Source organism: Bombina bombina, chromosome 4 (genome assembly GCF_027579735.1).
Source record: "Bombina bombina isolate aBomBom1 chromosome 4, aBomBom1.pri, whole genome shotgun sequence".
NCBI classification, from domain to species: domain Eukaryota; kingdom Metazoa; phylum Chordata; class Amphibia; order Anura; family Bombinatoridae; genus Bombina; species Bombina bombina.
Window position 1 is genome coordinate 1,178,512,511 of NC_069502.1, and position 15,953 is coordinate 1,178,528,463.

A 15,953-nucleotide genomic window follows, 5' to 3' on the forward strand; every position below is an offset into this window, starting at 1 on the left:
CAGACATGTGCAAATTGCATTATAAAGTAACAATATTACTTCATTCAACAGTGATAAATTTTAGCTATGTATATAATTAATTTGGTTTGTCACAAGTTTTTAGAAGTATTTCCTATGCACTATAAATTTAGGGCTCCCACTGCCATAGGTACTTTTACACATGTAATAATGTCCGTTACTTTCATAAGTACATAAATGACCAAGATATGAATTAACCGGTGTGTAAATATGTATCTTTCCATTAGGGCTTACTAGCCCGGTTTTGACAGGTTTGCATCACAATCATGTAAGCTATAGAGAGTTAAGTATTTACGCATTTATTATTCTCTCTAAATATGATTGATTCTTAAGAAATTTGGAAAGAAGAGGCGTGCAACCTAGGAAGCTTAAATGGGAGATGAGACGCTCCCTACGTCATCACGCCCTGACGAAGCCCGACACACCCAATGGGTGAAACGCGCGTCGGCATTGGACGAGCCGACACGGTGCATGTGGTCAGTGTGAACGCCACTGAACGGTGATACAGACAAGCATCGCATCTAGGAAAAGTTTGGAGGTCCCGGGAAAACCACTGATGACTATACAGCAAGCATCAGTCTGAGGACTTGACAGGAGACAGGTCGTATGCAGTTATAACTTGGCCTGACAAATAGGCAAACTGATGTTAGACTTGGATATCGTTACCCTGCAGAGAGGGTGGAAACAGAAGCCACTCTACATATAAGAGTTTGTGATTTCTATCTATCGCTTACAGCATACTAACATCTTGCATACTTGATCTGCAACTCTACACAATGCTTGTCATCTTTTCATGACTTTTCACCTTATGCATATATGACCTTAAGCTAAGGACCTCTGCAATGACTTTTCAAGCATCACGCTACTACTTGCTTATTACTAATCATTGCTGAGCATACTTCATCTCTGCTTTTTGATGCTTGCTTGTTTATGTACAGACAGATGTAAATATTTTGAGGCACATTATCTGTAACTACTTAGATCCCATCACTATACCTGCCCGGCATTAAGCCTTATCTGATAAGGTGCCGTACGCAGCAGGGTGTAGTAGTTTGATAATTGTTCCTCACTAATATATCTCAGTAATACTTTGTACAATTATTACATTGCTTTTGCCCATACTTGTATCATATATACCTGAATTATATCTTGAGGTACATAGTCAGAAACTTTCTTGTTCCTAATTTGATATCTGCTCGGCAGATTGCCTTATATTTCTACAAGGTGCCGACTGCAGTAAGAAATAGCAGTCTGACTATAGTTTCCCAAGACATATACTGCATTTATAGCATTGTGAGTACTATGAGATACCCTTGTCTAATATTTAATAGAAGTCACGTCTTTTATTAATATATCCTGTTCATGCTTGAACACTTACCCCTGACCGGTCAGGTTTGTTAATTATTATGTTTTATGTTTCTATTACACACACTACTTGGTCATTTGTGTACTTACCTATTGCTAAGTAGAGTCCTAAGATAATTTTGTCCTACGATTCAAGTGTCAGAGATTGATCTCCCTTGAAACCACTACAGCTTTCATTTTGGATACACAGTATTATATATATTTTTTTGAGCTTAATAAAACTTTTTTTAAAAGAGTGCTGAGTTCCCTGTCTTTTATCCTGGCATCTATTTCTTCCAGGATTTTCTCTTTCTTGCTAAACCATGATATATATATATATATATATACACACACATACACACACACTTACATATATATATATACACACACACACACACACATATATATATACATACAGGGAGTGCAGAATTATTAGGCAAGTTGTATTTTTGAGGATTAATTTTATTATTGAACAACAACCATGTTCTCAATGAACCCAAAAAACTCATTAATATCAAAGCTAAATATTTTTGGAAGTAGTTTTTAGTTTGTTTTTAGTTTTAGCTATTTTAGGGGGATATCTGTGTTTGCAGGTGACTATTACTGTGCATAATTATTAGGCAACTTAACAAAAAACAAATATATACCCATTTCAATTATTTATTTTTACCAGTGAAACCAATATAACATCTCAACATTCACAAATATACATTTCTGACATTCAAAAACAAAAACAAATCAGTGACCAATATAGCCACCTTTCTTTGCAAGGACACTCAAAAGCCTGCCATCCATGGATTCTGTCAGTGTTTTGATCTGTTCACCATCAACATTGCGTGCAGCAGCAACCACAGCCCCCCAGACACTGTTCAGAGAGGTGTACTGTTTTCCCTCCTTGTAAATCTCACATTTGATGATGGACCACAGGTTCTCAATGGGGTTCAGATCAGGTGAACAAGGAGGCTATGTCATTAGATTTTCTTCTTTTATACCCTTTCTTGCCAGCCACGCTGTGGAGTACTTGGACGCGTGTGATGGAGCATTGTCCTGCATGAAAATCATGTTTTTCTTGAAGGATGCAGACTTCTTCCTGTACCACTGCTTGAAGAAGGTGTCTTCCAGAAACTGGCAGTAGGACTGGGAGTTGAGCTTGACTCCATCCTCAACCCGAAAAGGCCCCACAAGCTCATCTTTGATGATACCAGCCCAAACCAGTACTCCACCTCCACCTTGCTGGCGTCTGAGTCGGACTGGAGCTCTCTGCCCTTTACCAATCCAGCCACGGGCCCATCCATCTGGCCCATCAAGACTCACTCTCATTTCATCAGTCCATAAAACCTTAGAAAAATCAGTCTTGAGATATTTCTTGGCCCAGTCTTGACGTTTCAGTTGTGTGTCTTGTTCAGTGGTGGTCGTCTTTCAGCCTTTCTTACCTTGGCCATGTCTCTGAGTATTGCACACCTTGTGCTTTTGGGCACTCCAGTGATGTTGCAGCTCTGAAATATGGCCAAACTGGTGGCAAGTGGCATCTTGGCAGCTGCACGCTTGACTTTTCTCATTTCATGGGCAGTTATTTTGCGCCTTGGTTTTTCCACACGCTTCTTGCGACCCTGTTGACTATTTTGAATGAAACGCTTGATTGTTCGATGATCACGCTTCAGAAGCTTTGCAATTTTAAGAGTGCTGCATCCCTCTGCAAGATATCTCACTATTTTTGACTTTTCTAAGCCTGTCAAGTCCTTCTTTTGACCCATTTTGCCAAAGGAAAGGAAGTTGCCTAATAATTATGCACACCTGATATAGGGTGTTGATGTCATTAGACCACACCCCTTCTCATTACAGAGATGCACATCACCTAATATGCTTAATTGGTAGTAGGCTTTCGAGCCTATACAGCTTGGAGTAAGACAACATGCATAAAGAGGATGATGTGGTCAAAATACTCATTTGCCTAATAATTCTGCACTCCCTGTATATATATATATACACATACTCACACACACAATAATGATACACACATATACAATATATATATATTTACTGCTAATGAGCATGAAGAAAGGATGTGTTATAGCACTCAACTGGAACAAACCGTAATTTGTCCCTTAAACATATAACATATAAAAATGAATCACATGAAGAATTGCTTACCTGGAATGACAAGCTCAGAATTGCTTTGTTGTAATCAGAAGGTTTTCTGAAACATTCACATGATTTTCTAAACAACAAACAGAAACATAAAAATACATTTAATTACAAAGACTATATATAATGTAGTTCCATTTACAAGAGAATTCATTATGGTACTGATGACACTAGCTTGCTATATCTATACATACAGAGATAGCCATACAATTATGTTATTTGTTATAGTGTCATTATGAGCTAGATTACAAGAGGCACACTATCGTTAGCGTATGCGATATTTAAATATTGGACCCGCGCTAACTCGTGCGCATTTTAAAAGTTGAAAGTAAACGCGACCGCACGAGCACAAACTAAATTTGCACTCATCGGGTTAGCGCTACTGAAGTCCTTGTGTTAAGGATTAGGGCTAAATAAAAAGTTGCACCAACCACATAAATACATTGGGATGAACAATTACACTCATATATATATACTATCTTACAAAAATGATTCATATAAATATTAATACAAATAGTTATAAGGGTTAAAAGTTTTATAGTATATGACAAGGTATTTAAATAGAAAGGGCTATAAAGGGTATATACATACATATACATGCCTAAATATGTGCATTTATGTATTTATACATAGGTATATATGTATATTTATGTTCATATGTGTATATATGGATGTATCTACAGTACATATTTAAAGATATACACACATGTATTCATATATATATACACTAGTCCTAAAGCCCGTTCACACGGGCCATTTTTTGCAGGGTACAGCGGTCCCACCCCTTGCGCTCTCTCTCTCCCCCCTCTCTTTTGCGCTCTCTCTCCCCCTCTCTTTTGCGCTCTCTCTCCCCCCTCTCTTTTGTGCTCTCTCTCTCCCCCCTCTCTTTTGTGCTCTCTCTCTCCCCCCTCTCTTTTGCGCTCTCTCTCCCCCTCTCTTTTGCGCTCTCTCTCCCCCCTCTCTTTTGCGCTCTCTCTCTCCCCCCTCTCTTTTGCGCTCTCTCTCGCCCCCCTCTCTTTTGCGCTCTCTCTCCCCCCTCTCTTTTGCGCTCTCTCTATCCCCCCTCTCTTTTGCGCTCTCTCTATCCCCCCTCTCTTTTGCGCTCTCTCTATCCCCCCTCTCTTTTGCGCTATCCCTCCCCCTCTCTTTTGAGCTCTCTCTCCCCCCCTCTTTTGCGCTCTCTCTATCCCCCCCTCTTTTGCGCTCTCTCTATCCCCCCTCTTTTGTGCTCTCTCTCTCCCCCCTCTTTTGCGCTCTCTCTCTCCCCCCCTCTTTTGCGCTCTCTCTCTCCCCCCTCTTTTGCGCTCTCTCTCCCCCCCTCTTTTGCACTCTCTCTCTCCCCCTCTCTTTTGCGCTCTCTCTCCCCCTCTCTTTTGTGCTCTCTCTCACCCCTCTCTTTTGCGCTCTCTCTCCTTCCTCTCTTTTGCACTCTCTCTCTCTCCCCTGTCTCTCTCTCTCCCCCTCTCTCTCTCTCTCCCCTCTATCTCTCTCTCTCCCCTCTATCTCTCTCTCTCCCCTCTATCTCTCTCTCTCCCCCCTCTATCTCTCTCTCTCTCCCCCCTCTCTCTCTCTCCCCCTCTCTCTCTTTCTCCCCTCTTTCTCTCCCCCTCTCTCTCTCCCCTCTCTCTCTCTCCCCCTCTCTCTCCCCTCTATCTCTCTCTCTCCCCTCTATCTCTCTCTCTCTCCCCCCTCTCTCTCTCTTTCTCCCCTCTCTCTCTCCCCCCTCTCTCTCTCTCTCTCTCTCTCTCTCTCCCCTCTCTCTCTCCTCTCTCTCTCTCTCTCCCCCCTCTCTCTCCCCTCTCTCTCTCTCTCTCTCCCCTCTCTCTCTCCCCTCTCTCTCTCTCCCCCCTCTCTCTCTCCCCTCTCTCTCTCTCCCCTCTCTCTCTATCTCCCCTCTCTCTCTCTCTCTCTCTCTCTCTCTCTCTCTCTCCCCTCTCTATCTCCCCCTCTCTCTCTCCCCCTCTCTCTCTCCCCCTCTCTCTCCTCTCTCCCTCCCCCTCCCCTCTCTCTCTCCCTCCCCCTCCCCTCTCTCTCTCCCTCCCCTCTCTCTCTCCCTCTCTCTCTCCCTCCCTCCCCTCTCTCTCCCCTCTCTCTATCTCTCCCTCATCTCTCTCCCTCCCCCTCACCTCTCTCTCTCCCTCCCCTCTCTCTCTCCCCCTCCCCTCTCTCTCTCCCTCCCCTCTCTCCCTCCCCTCCCCTCTCTTCCCTCTCTCTCTCCCTCCCCTCTCTCTCTCACTCCCCCTCCCCTCTCTCTCTCACTCCCCCTCCCCTCTCTCTCTCACTCCCCCTCCCTCCCTCTCTCTCTCTCTCTCTCTCTCTCTCTCTCTCCCTCCCCTCTCTCTCTCCCCCCTCTCTCTCTCCTCCCCCTCTCTCTCTCTCTCTCTTCCCCCTCCCCCTCTCTTTCTCTTCCCCCCTTTCTTTTGATCTCTCTGTCCCCTTTCTTTTGCTCTCCCTCCACTCTCTTTTGCTGTCTCTCCCCCTCTCTTTTGCTCCCTCTGTTGTGCTCTTTTTATCTCCCCTCTTGATCTCTCTCTCCCCTTTCTTATCTTTTCCCTACCCCCTCTCTCCCCTCTTTTGAGCTGTTTTGAGCTCTCAAACTGCACAGCCTTTCACGGCCCGTCTGGCCCCGCCCCTTCACACTTGGTCACGCCCCCTCACGGCCCTCGCGCTCGGCCACGCCCCCGGCCACGCACACTTCTGCTCGCACTGCAGAGCAGAGACTTAGGGACTCTCAAAGGCCAGGTGTGTTTGTCCTCCTGCTGTTCTGTCTACTGCGCATGACAGCTTCGGACAAACACACTTGGCCTTTTATTATATAGGATATGTATATATACTTTGTAGCCCTTTCCACTCAAATACCTGAAAACATGAAACATCATTTGTATTCAATTTAAATATTTTAAAAAGTGTTTTACTGTGTATGTACTGTAAATATTTTACATTCCCATGTTCTTCACGCATATATATATATATGTATAGATATTTTACAAAAATACATCAGATATATATAGTAATATATATTAAAAAATAAATATATCATTCTTCATGAAGAACATTGGAATGTAAACTATTCATATCTACCTTTGGTTTAGCTCTGTAGTTTGAACGTAGTGTCGGGTTACCGTGCAATCGATAAGTGTTAGTTTTCCCCCCAGTTTGCACGCTCCATTAAAGTCTCTGGGGAGAAGTTAATGCAGTCGCTATATCTGAAGTCCTCAATCTAGTGCCAGTCGGCTTTCGCTCATGCGCACATTTTACTTTCAACTTGTAATACGTGCGCCAACCCACATGCATTAAAAGCTTACTACTGGTGTGTTTGCGTGAAAGGGAAAGTGCTAAATAGCGCACAACTTGCATTCTGGCCCTATGTGTTAGTTCAATTAAAGCAATTGGAGGAATAATGTCAGACAGGGGCACCATCTGCTTTTAACAAATTACTGCACCATAAGCTAAACTCAGAACCAGTCATCAGTAAAATACAATTGTATACAGATTGAATGTGAAATAGAGAATGTCTGATTGCAAACCTAGTAGCCTATAAAGCAGAATAAAGAAAGGTATCATACCTGATCTCAGACTGACCGGGGTGTGACAAGTAAAAAACGCTCAGATCTGTTAAGTCCACTAAGCTCACTATGGTTTTTGGCAGCTTTAGAAAGAAATGGAAAATAAAGATCACTCAAATAATTATTTATATTATTGATGTTTCTATCTATCTATCTATCTATCTATCTATCCATCTATCTATATCTATCTATCTCTATCCACCGATCCCTCTCTCTCCCTATCCATCTGTCTTTCTGTGTATCTATCTGTCTATTTCTTTATCTCTCTGTCTATCTATCTATCCCTCTTTCTCCCTAACCATCTGTCTGTCTGTCTATCTATCTATCTATCTATCTATCTATTTCTATCTGTCTGTCTATCTCTCCATCCCTCTGTCTGTCTGTCTATCCATCCCTCTCTCTCCCTGTCCGTCTGTCTGTCTATCTATCTGCCGGTTTGTTTGTCAGTCTATCCATCCATCCCTCTCTCTCCCTATCCATCTGTCTATCTATCTATCTATCTATCTATCTATCTATCTATATATCCCCTAGACTTATTTTCCCTATATAACAGTAAACATAGTATTATCACAGCACAAACAATTTATAAATGAGATCTAGTGATGCACCCTTACTTGTTGGTGTAAATAATCCAGGACTCTGCTTAGTTTCTGAATTGTGCTTTCAGAGTGACTCTCCTGCAAATACACAAAACATTTACTGTAACTGAAAATGAAAATCACATTCTACATATCCATAATAACACAGCTATTGTCTTACTGAATAAGGGTAGGAAAAGTCACATATATCCTGATTTAATAATATAAATATTACACAATATCCATCACTGATAATAAAATCATGCAAATGTATTGCGTCAACATGATAAAAATGTCATTTAATCAAGATAAAGATGTCATTATGCCTATTAAATTAAAGGGACATAAAACCCTAATTTTTTCATTATTGAGCTAGAACATACAGTTTTAAACAACTTTCCAATTTACTTGTATTATCACATTTTCTTTGATTTCTTGTTATCCTTTGTTGAAAAGCAGGGAGGTAAGTTCAGGAGTGTGCACGTGTCTATATCGATATATGGCAGCAGCTTTGCAACAATGTTATACATTAGCAGCACTATTTCCTGTGATATTGTGCGTCAGACATGTGCACACTATCTATCTGGGCATCTCATTAACCAAGAATAACAAAAGAACAAAGCAAATTTGATAATAGAAGTAAATCAGAAACTTTTTTTAAGTAGTATTCTTTCTCTGAAACATGAAAGAAAAAATTGGGGTTTCATGTCCCTTTAATTATAACTAAAAATGTAACTAATGTATTAATTAGAAAAAAAATGTTTTGTCATCACATTCTGTCACCCCATTTACCCTTTGTCTGTGCTGGACTCACCGCTATCATCTTTGATACAAACCCCCCCCCCCCCCCCACATATCCTATAATTCCTGTTAGTTCCTGACAAAATGTTGATGTCAACCAATCAGAGGCCAGACAGAAGTCACAAGCATTTAAAGGGACATGATACCCAAATGTTGAAACACTTGAAAGTGATGCAGCATAGCTGTAAAAATCTGACTAGAAAATATTACCTGAACATCTCTATGTAAAAAAGGAAGAGATTTTACCTCAAATATCCTCAAAAAGTATTCACACCCCATTGTAAAGGACTTTAAGGAGCAAATCAGTATGCCTGTCTCAGGACCTGCAAGGGAGCGTACCTCATGCACACTCATGTTATTTCCCTATTTAGTCTATTTCCCTATTTAGTTTAAGGAAGTTTACTATGAAATCTCATGTGATCACAGTAAAAGAGTTCACGACCTCAGCACTGTTGATGCTGATTGACTGCTGTTAATTTCTTCCCCTTTTTTTTTATTTTTATACTTGCAGCTGGACAGCAGCTGAAGGATAACTTTTTACACAGCACTTACTCTGGTGACTTGAGGAAATTGTGAGGTAAAACATATTCTTTTTTTTACACAGAGATGTTCAGGTGATATTTTACTGTCAGTTTTTTACAGTTATGCTGCATTACTTTCAAGTAATTAAGCATATGGGTATTATGTCCCTTTAAATCTCATCAGTTTTGTTAAAGGTAACATTACTTGTTAAGGATTCCCAGGACAGTGTTAAATCTGTTAATGTTCTTACCTTTTAAATATCTTTAATATATCTTAAATATTGTTAGAATATCTGCATTGATAACCATATTATTCAACCTTCTGCATTCAATCAATATTCAGTCTACATAGAATAGTAAAAGCTGTGTGCAGGAATAATGCTGTTGTAATGGACAATTTACTAACACAAGAGTTCATTGTATTCAAATTAGCTATTTTAAATGACATAATAAAGTTAAAGGTAAAAGTGTTAAACCAATTTAATACACTCCAGCAGGTAAAATTGATCACTGAGAACACATTAAAGGGGAGAATATTTTATAGCATAATGTCCCTTTAAGGCTCATTTAAAAGGACATAATACTGCAATTATTTATTGGGTTAGAAGGATAGGAAAGGGAAAATGAATGGTGCATGATTCAGATAGAATAGAGCAAGTTATTTTAACATTTAAAAATTAACTTCTATTGTCAAATGTTCTCTTTGTATCCATTGTAGAAAAATAATACGCACATATCCTACATTAGTGGGAGCTAGCTGGTGATTGGTGCCTGCAAACATTTGCCTCTTGTGATTGGCTGATGTGCTAGCTCTCAGTAGTGCATTGCTGCTTGTCCAGCAAAGAATATTAAGGGAATGAAGCAGATTTGATAATAGAAGTTGTTTAAAATTGTATGTTCTGCCTAAATCATGAAGAAAACAAACTTAGGTTTTGTGTCACGTTAACCATTGACCACTATTTTACAATCACAAGAAAACACAACATCTATAGTAATCAAGAACAAAACAAACTTATATAAAAATTAATAACTTTAAAGGAAAAGTCTAGACGTTCCTGATTCATATAGAGCAGTAATTTTAAGCAACTTTCTAATTTACTCCTATTCGAATTTTTTCTTCGTTCTCTTGGTATCTTTATTTGAAAAAGCAAGAATGTAAGCATAGGAGACGCCCATTTTTAGTTCAGAACCTGGGTAGCGCTTGCTGATTGGTGTCTAAGGGGTCGATTTATGAAGCAGTGGAAGCTGATTCCGACCCACCCCACTTCAGTTCCGCCTAGAGCAGAAGTCCTAAGACCGCCGCTCCTTAACTTGTCTACCACCTCTGAGGTGTAGGATAGCAATCAGCCCGATTGAATACGATCGGGTTGATTGATACCCCCAGCTAGCGGGGATGTCCACGATTGGCCGCAAATCTGCAGGGGGCGATAAATGCCGACTGCGTATGCTGTTGGCATTTATCGATGTGCAGCGGACATGATACGCTACATTGTATCACGTCCGTCCGCACAATAATAAATTGACCCCTAAATGTAGCCATCAATCAGCAAACGCTACCCAGGTGCTGAACCAAAAATGGTCCGGCTCCTAAGCTTACATTCAAATAAAGATAGCAAGAAAATGAAGAAAATTTGATAATAGGAGTAAATTAGAAAGTAGCTTAAAATTGCATACTCTGGGGCATATCTATCAAGCTCTGTATGGAGCTTAAAGTCCCGTGTTCCTGGCGAGCCTTCAGACTCGCCAGAAACACAAGTTATGGAGCAGCGGTCTGAAAACCGCTGCTCCATAACCTGTCCGCCTGATCTGAGGAGGCGGACAGACATTGCCGAAAATCAACCAGATCGAGTACAATCGGGTTGATTGACAACCCCCTGCTGGTGCTATGCTGAATACGGAGAGCGTATTGCTCTCCGCATTCAGCGAGGTCTGGCGGACCTGATCCGCACTGTCAGACCAGGTCCGCCAGACCTTTGATAAATATCCCCCTCTATCTGAATCATGAAAGTTTAATTTTGACTAGACTATCCCTTTAACGGCCACATGAATAGGTGGAAGATTTACACTATTTTTCCATTTATTTGGCCACTTAGGGCATTAGCTGTACATCTGTGACATTCACAAACCTGGTATATACAGGATACGTGGCTGCTGTACCCGTGACCTGTAATCACCATCATTGACCATATGAAGTTATGAAGCACAGAGCACTGATGTCACATAACATAGCTGCTAGGTGACAACCATGTGTCACCTGGAATTTACCTGATTGCAGAAATCGCACGCGTCCTCAGCTGTAATAAATATCAAGATCATCTTCCAGTCATCAGCAAAGGAGATGGTCTAAGAAAGAAAGATACAAATTTCACACTGAGAATAAAGTCAGCACAAATCCACTGTCAATTGTTTCTATAATTAGTAATGTAAATGCTTATCTGTAAGAATTTCTCTCACATTTGTATTGATACTCAGAGTTCTATTTACATCATCTTCAGATAAGGATAGCACCAGAGTGAGGCCTAGAGTACAAGTGGAGTGCAAACATGTGAGCTGCTGGTGCAATGCTGAATACGGCGAGCGTATTTGCTCGCCGTATTCAGCGAGGTCTGGCGGACCTGATCCGCACTGTCGGATCAGGTCCGCCAGACTTTGATAAATTGGGGCCATGGTCTTTACTAACATATTTCCTGACATTTCTAGGACAGTAAAATAATCTTAGCAGATATTCCCAATTTAAACTCAGTTATGGGCTAAAGCACAAACAAATTACAATCAATAGTGCAGGGCGAGTTTTCTTTTGAGCAACATCCTGCAAAGAATAACGCACAATCTAGTATTACAAGTGAATGATGTAATATTACTACCAAAGCATCTTAACACGAGCAAACCCCCTATACTTTTAATGGCTAATGCAGGTAGCGCTATTAGCAAGCTCATTGTGCTCAGATTAAGTGGTGAGTAAAAGGGATATGACATTTTTCTTTCATGATTCAAAAAAGCATACAATTTTAAACAATTTTCCAATTTACTTCTGTTATCTAATTTGCTTCCCCCCTCTTTTGCTCTCTCTCACCCCTCTCTTTTGCTCTCCCCCCCCCCTCTCTTTTGCTCTCTCTCCCCCCTCTTTTGCTCTCTCTCCTCCCTCTCTTTTGCTCTCTCTCCTCTCTCTCTTTTGCTTTCTCTCCCCCTTCTCTTTTGCTCTCTCCCCCCCTCTTTTGCTCTCTCCCCCCTCTCTTTTGCTCTCTCTCATCTCTCTCTTTTGCTCTCACTCGCCCCCTCTCTTTTGCTCTCTCTCTCCTCTCTCTTTTGCTCTCTCTCACACCCTCTCTTTTGCTCTCTCTCCCCTTTCTTTTGCTCTCTCCCCCCTCTCTTTTGCTTTCTCCCCCACCTCTTTTTTGCTCTCTCTCCTCCCTCTCTGTTTTGCTCTCTCTCCCTCTCTCTTTTGCTCTCTCTCTCCCTCTCTTTTGCTCTCTCCCCCCTATTTTTTGCTCTCTCTCTCCCCTCTCTTTTGCTCTCTCTCTCTCCCCCCTCTCTTTTGCTCTCTCTCTCCCCCGCCTTTTGCTCTATCGCTCTCCTCTTTTGCTCTCTCTCTCCTCTCTCTTTTGCTCTCTTCCCTCTCTTTTGCTCTCTCTCTACCCTCTCTTTTGCTCTCTCTCCCCTCTCTTTTGCTCTCTCTCTCCCCTCTCTTTTGCTCTCTCTTTCCCCTCTATTTTGCTTTCTCTCCCCTCTATTTTGCTCTCTCTCTCCCCTCTCTTTTGCTCTCCCTCCTCTCTCTCTTTTGCTTTCTCTCCCCCTTCTCTTTTGCTCTCTCTCCCCCCTCTCTTTTGCTCTCTCTCTCCCCCATCTTTTGCTCTCTCCCCCCTCTCTTTTGCTCTCTCTCATCCCTCTCTTTTGCTCTCACTCGCCCCCTCTCTTTTGCTCTCTATCTCCCCTCTCTTTTGCTCTCTCTCACACCCTCTCTTTTGCTCTCTCTCCCCTTTCTTTTGCTCTCTCCCCCTCTCTTTTGCTTTCTCCCCCACCTCTTTTTTGCTCTCTCTCCTCCCTCTCTGTTTTGCTCTCTCTCCCTCTCTGTTTTGCTCTCTCTCCCTCTCTCTTTTGCTCTCTCTCTCCCTCTCTTTTGCTCTCTCTCTCCCTCTCTTTTGCTCTCTCGCTCCCCTCTTTTGCTCTCTCTCTGTCCCCTCTCTTTTGCTCTCTCTCTGTCCCGCCTTTTGCTCTATCTCTCTCCTCTTTTGCTCTCTCTCCTCTCTCTTTTGCTCTCTCTCTACCCTCTCTTTTGCTCTCTCTCCCCTCTCTTTTGCTCTCTCTCTCCCCTCTCTTTTGCTCTCTCTTTCCCCTCTATTTTGCTTCTCTCCCCTCTCTTTTGCTCTCTATTCCCTCTCTTTTGCTCTCTCCCTCCCCTCTCTTTTGGTCTCTCTCTCCCCCCTCTTTTGCTCTCTCCCTCCCTCCCTTTCTTTTGCTCTCCCTCTCCCCCCTCTCTTTTTCTCTCCCCCCTATCTTTTGCTCTCTCTCCCCTCTCTTTTGCTCTCTCTCTCTCTTTCCCCTCTCTTTTGCTCTCTCTCTCTCTTTTGCTCTCTCCCTCTGTCCTTTTTTTTTGTATTAGGGCACTCCCACTCCATCCCCTTACCTGCTGAGCCGCCCATTCACCACCCGCCCACACCTCCCACCGGCACCAGCAGAGGATTGTTACAGACGGTGACACACACAGTGTCACCGTCTGTAACAATCAGGCATTTGGCCTCATATGGAGGCGGAGCACCGATCGCGCTCCGGCTCCATATGCGGCAGATGCCTGAAGCTTCAGGAGCTCCAGCTCTCAGGTGTTATGTTACAGCTGAGAGTTGGAACTCCTGAAGCTGTCATGCACTGAGGTGGCTGCGCGCATCTAACATTCCTTTGAGGATGCATGCGCAACTGCCGACGGCGACGGGCGCTTTACAAATGCGATTATAGTTTAGATAGTATAGCACATAACTACATGAAGAACTGCCCAGCTACGCAGTCAGTAACTATCGGCTTAGCACTAATATCTGGCATGAATTTTACTGTGTGACCCAATAGCAGTCTAGAATGTGAGGAATTTAGCGCACCCACAATATCCGATATACACAGTTAGAGCCCCTAGATCAAAGCTTAAATGCTAAGAAATGGCTTTGGACTTTATATGAGCAATGTTAATGCACAATAGTGCTAATATATTTGTGCTCCACTTGTAATCTAGTCCTATATGTTTCAGTTATAACATTTAAAACATAATAAGGTATAAGTATGCTGTTGATTTGTTGTAAAATACCATAATATTTACTTTATCTGATCAAATATCTTGTGGACAAAGGAATCTACTGCATTGTTTCATGTATATAAGCAATATGTAACTTACTGAGCTTTGCTGCAAACTCTCTACTAGTTTCTTAGCTTCATCTTCCAGGTATCTGTAATATACACAAACATTAAATGCATCAGCCCCCTGCCCTTGTGGATTCATTCCTTGTTCTTTCTATAAGCATTAAAGGAACATTAAACACTAAATAAATGCTAGACAGAATGATGCATTCAAAGAAAAGATTAAAGTGATAATAACATGTAAATGCATTTTTTAAAGTTTCATTAGCTGTTTCAATAATGACAAAATAAGTGTAAAGTTTTAGTGAACTGAAAAGCTCCCAGTTTCAGAATGAAATTACAGGAAGAGGGGACAAAATAAATAATTAAAGTATATTGAGGTTTATATATATATATATATATATATATATATATATACAATTTATCATTTTTACCAGTTCAAAGTGTTTAAAGCACCTTTAAAGGGAATTTCCCCTCAGTTATATATATATATATATATATATATATATATATATATATATATATATATATATATATATATATATAGTATTTTTTTATCACAATTTATATTGCTTGCAGTCCAGGAAAATACCCCTTTATAAAAGTCTTTTGCACATGTTTATCATCTCTCTTTGCAGAGGCCAATTAAGTACAGGTATACATATAAACAACGGCATTGCCAACCGGCCTCCTGGAAGTGCCTACCTAGATGTAATTTCTGCATACCCAGTGTAAATAAAAGAGCTCCTGCACTCATCAAGTAATTACAGCATCCTATACAGGGATTGGCCACTACAAAAGAGACCAGGAGCATTGATTACACCAGGATTGTTAACAAGTGTATCCCTGAACTGCTCTTCATTTGAAAAAAAACCTTGTCAATTGTGCTAACAAATTGACAGTGTTAAATCATTTTCAAACATTTATTTTTCCAATTCTTTGTGAGTTTATTATTACAAATTCAAGTGAATGACACTTTGTATTACTGTCTATAAACATAAAAAGGTATCCATTCTTACTGTTGTGGGGAAAGAGATACACTGTTGACTGATGAAAACAGTTTTTCAGCCATTTCTGTAAAAGATAATTCAGAGAGTAAAACTGGTGCATGGCTGTAACCATAACAACAGCAATAGTGCTAATAAATATACTGAGCATGTGTTGTTAATCTGCAGAAATAGACTATAATAGTAACACTATATTGTTGGTAAGCCTTACACATTATACTTGTGCATTCATATTCAGACAAATGCAAAATATCACTAATGGTGTTGTATTATTTGCTTTATTAGAAAATGCAAAGCAAACAGCCCCATTGATGAACAAACAAGTGAGTTCAACACTCTCTTCAATAGTGATCCTTGTCAGTTGATTGATTAATGTGTCAGCCAATGAGTATGTCAACTTTAATTTTTTTCTTGATAATCCTGACCCCATTAAGAAAAAAGAAAAAATGGATATTTATTGTGCTGCTGCTGGCTTGTATTGGTAGTACTAGCTATATGCTCCCCAAAAGGACAAATATAATTATATTGTATATAGTATAGTTCACTACACTACAGAACTATTTTAGGAAGAGAGGAAGGGATGGAGCCCTACACTACAGTAAAATATGGGCGGGAGGGGGAAAGATGAACCCT

General features: G+C 41.1%; 1 protein-coding gene across 1 annotated transcript in view; it reads right to left on the reverse strand.

Annotated features, from left to right (window-relative positions):
- PLB1 (phospholipase B1) overlaps positions 1–15,953 on the reverse strand; it is a 185,362-nt gene that overhangs the window by 141,114 nt on the left and 28,295 nt on the right. Inside the window, exons 14-19 of the mRNA XM_053712807.1 lie at positions 15,333–15,387; positions 14,351–14,402; positions 11,239–11,316; positions 7,688–7,750; positions 7,074–7,156; positions 3,514–3,580 (exon numbers count right to left, since the gene is read on the reverse strand). Of these exons, the coding sequence (XP_053568782.1) occupies positions 3,514–3,580; positions 7,074–7,156; positions 7,688–7,750; positions 11,239–11,316; positions 14,351–14,402; positions 15,333–15,387 (398 nt within the window). The remainder of the gene's footprint in view (positions 1–3,513; positions 3,581–7,073; positions 7,157–7,687; positions 7,751–11,238; positions 11,317–14,350; positions 14,403–15,332; positions 15,388–15,953) is intronic.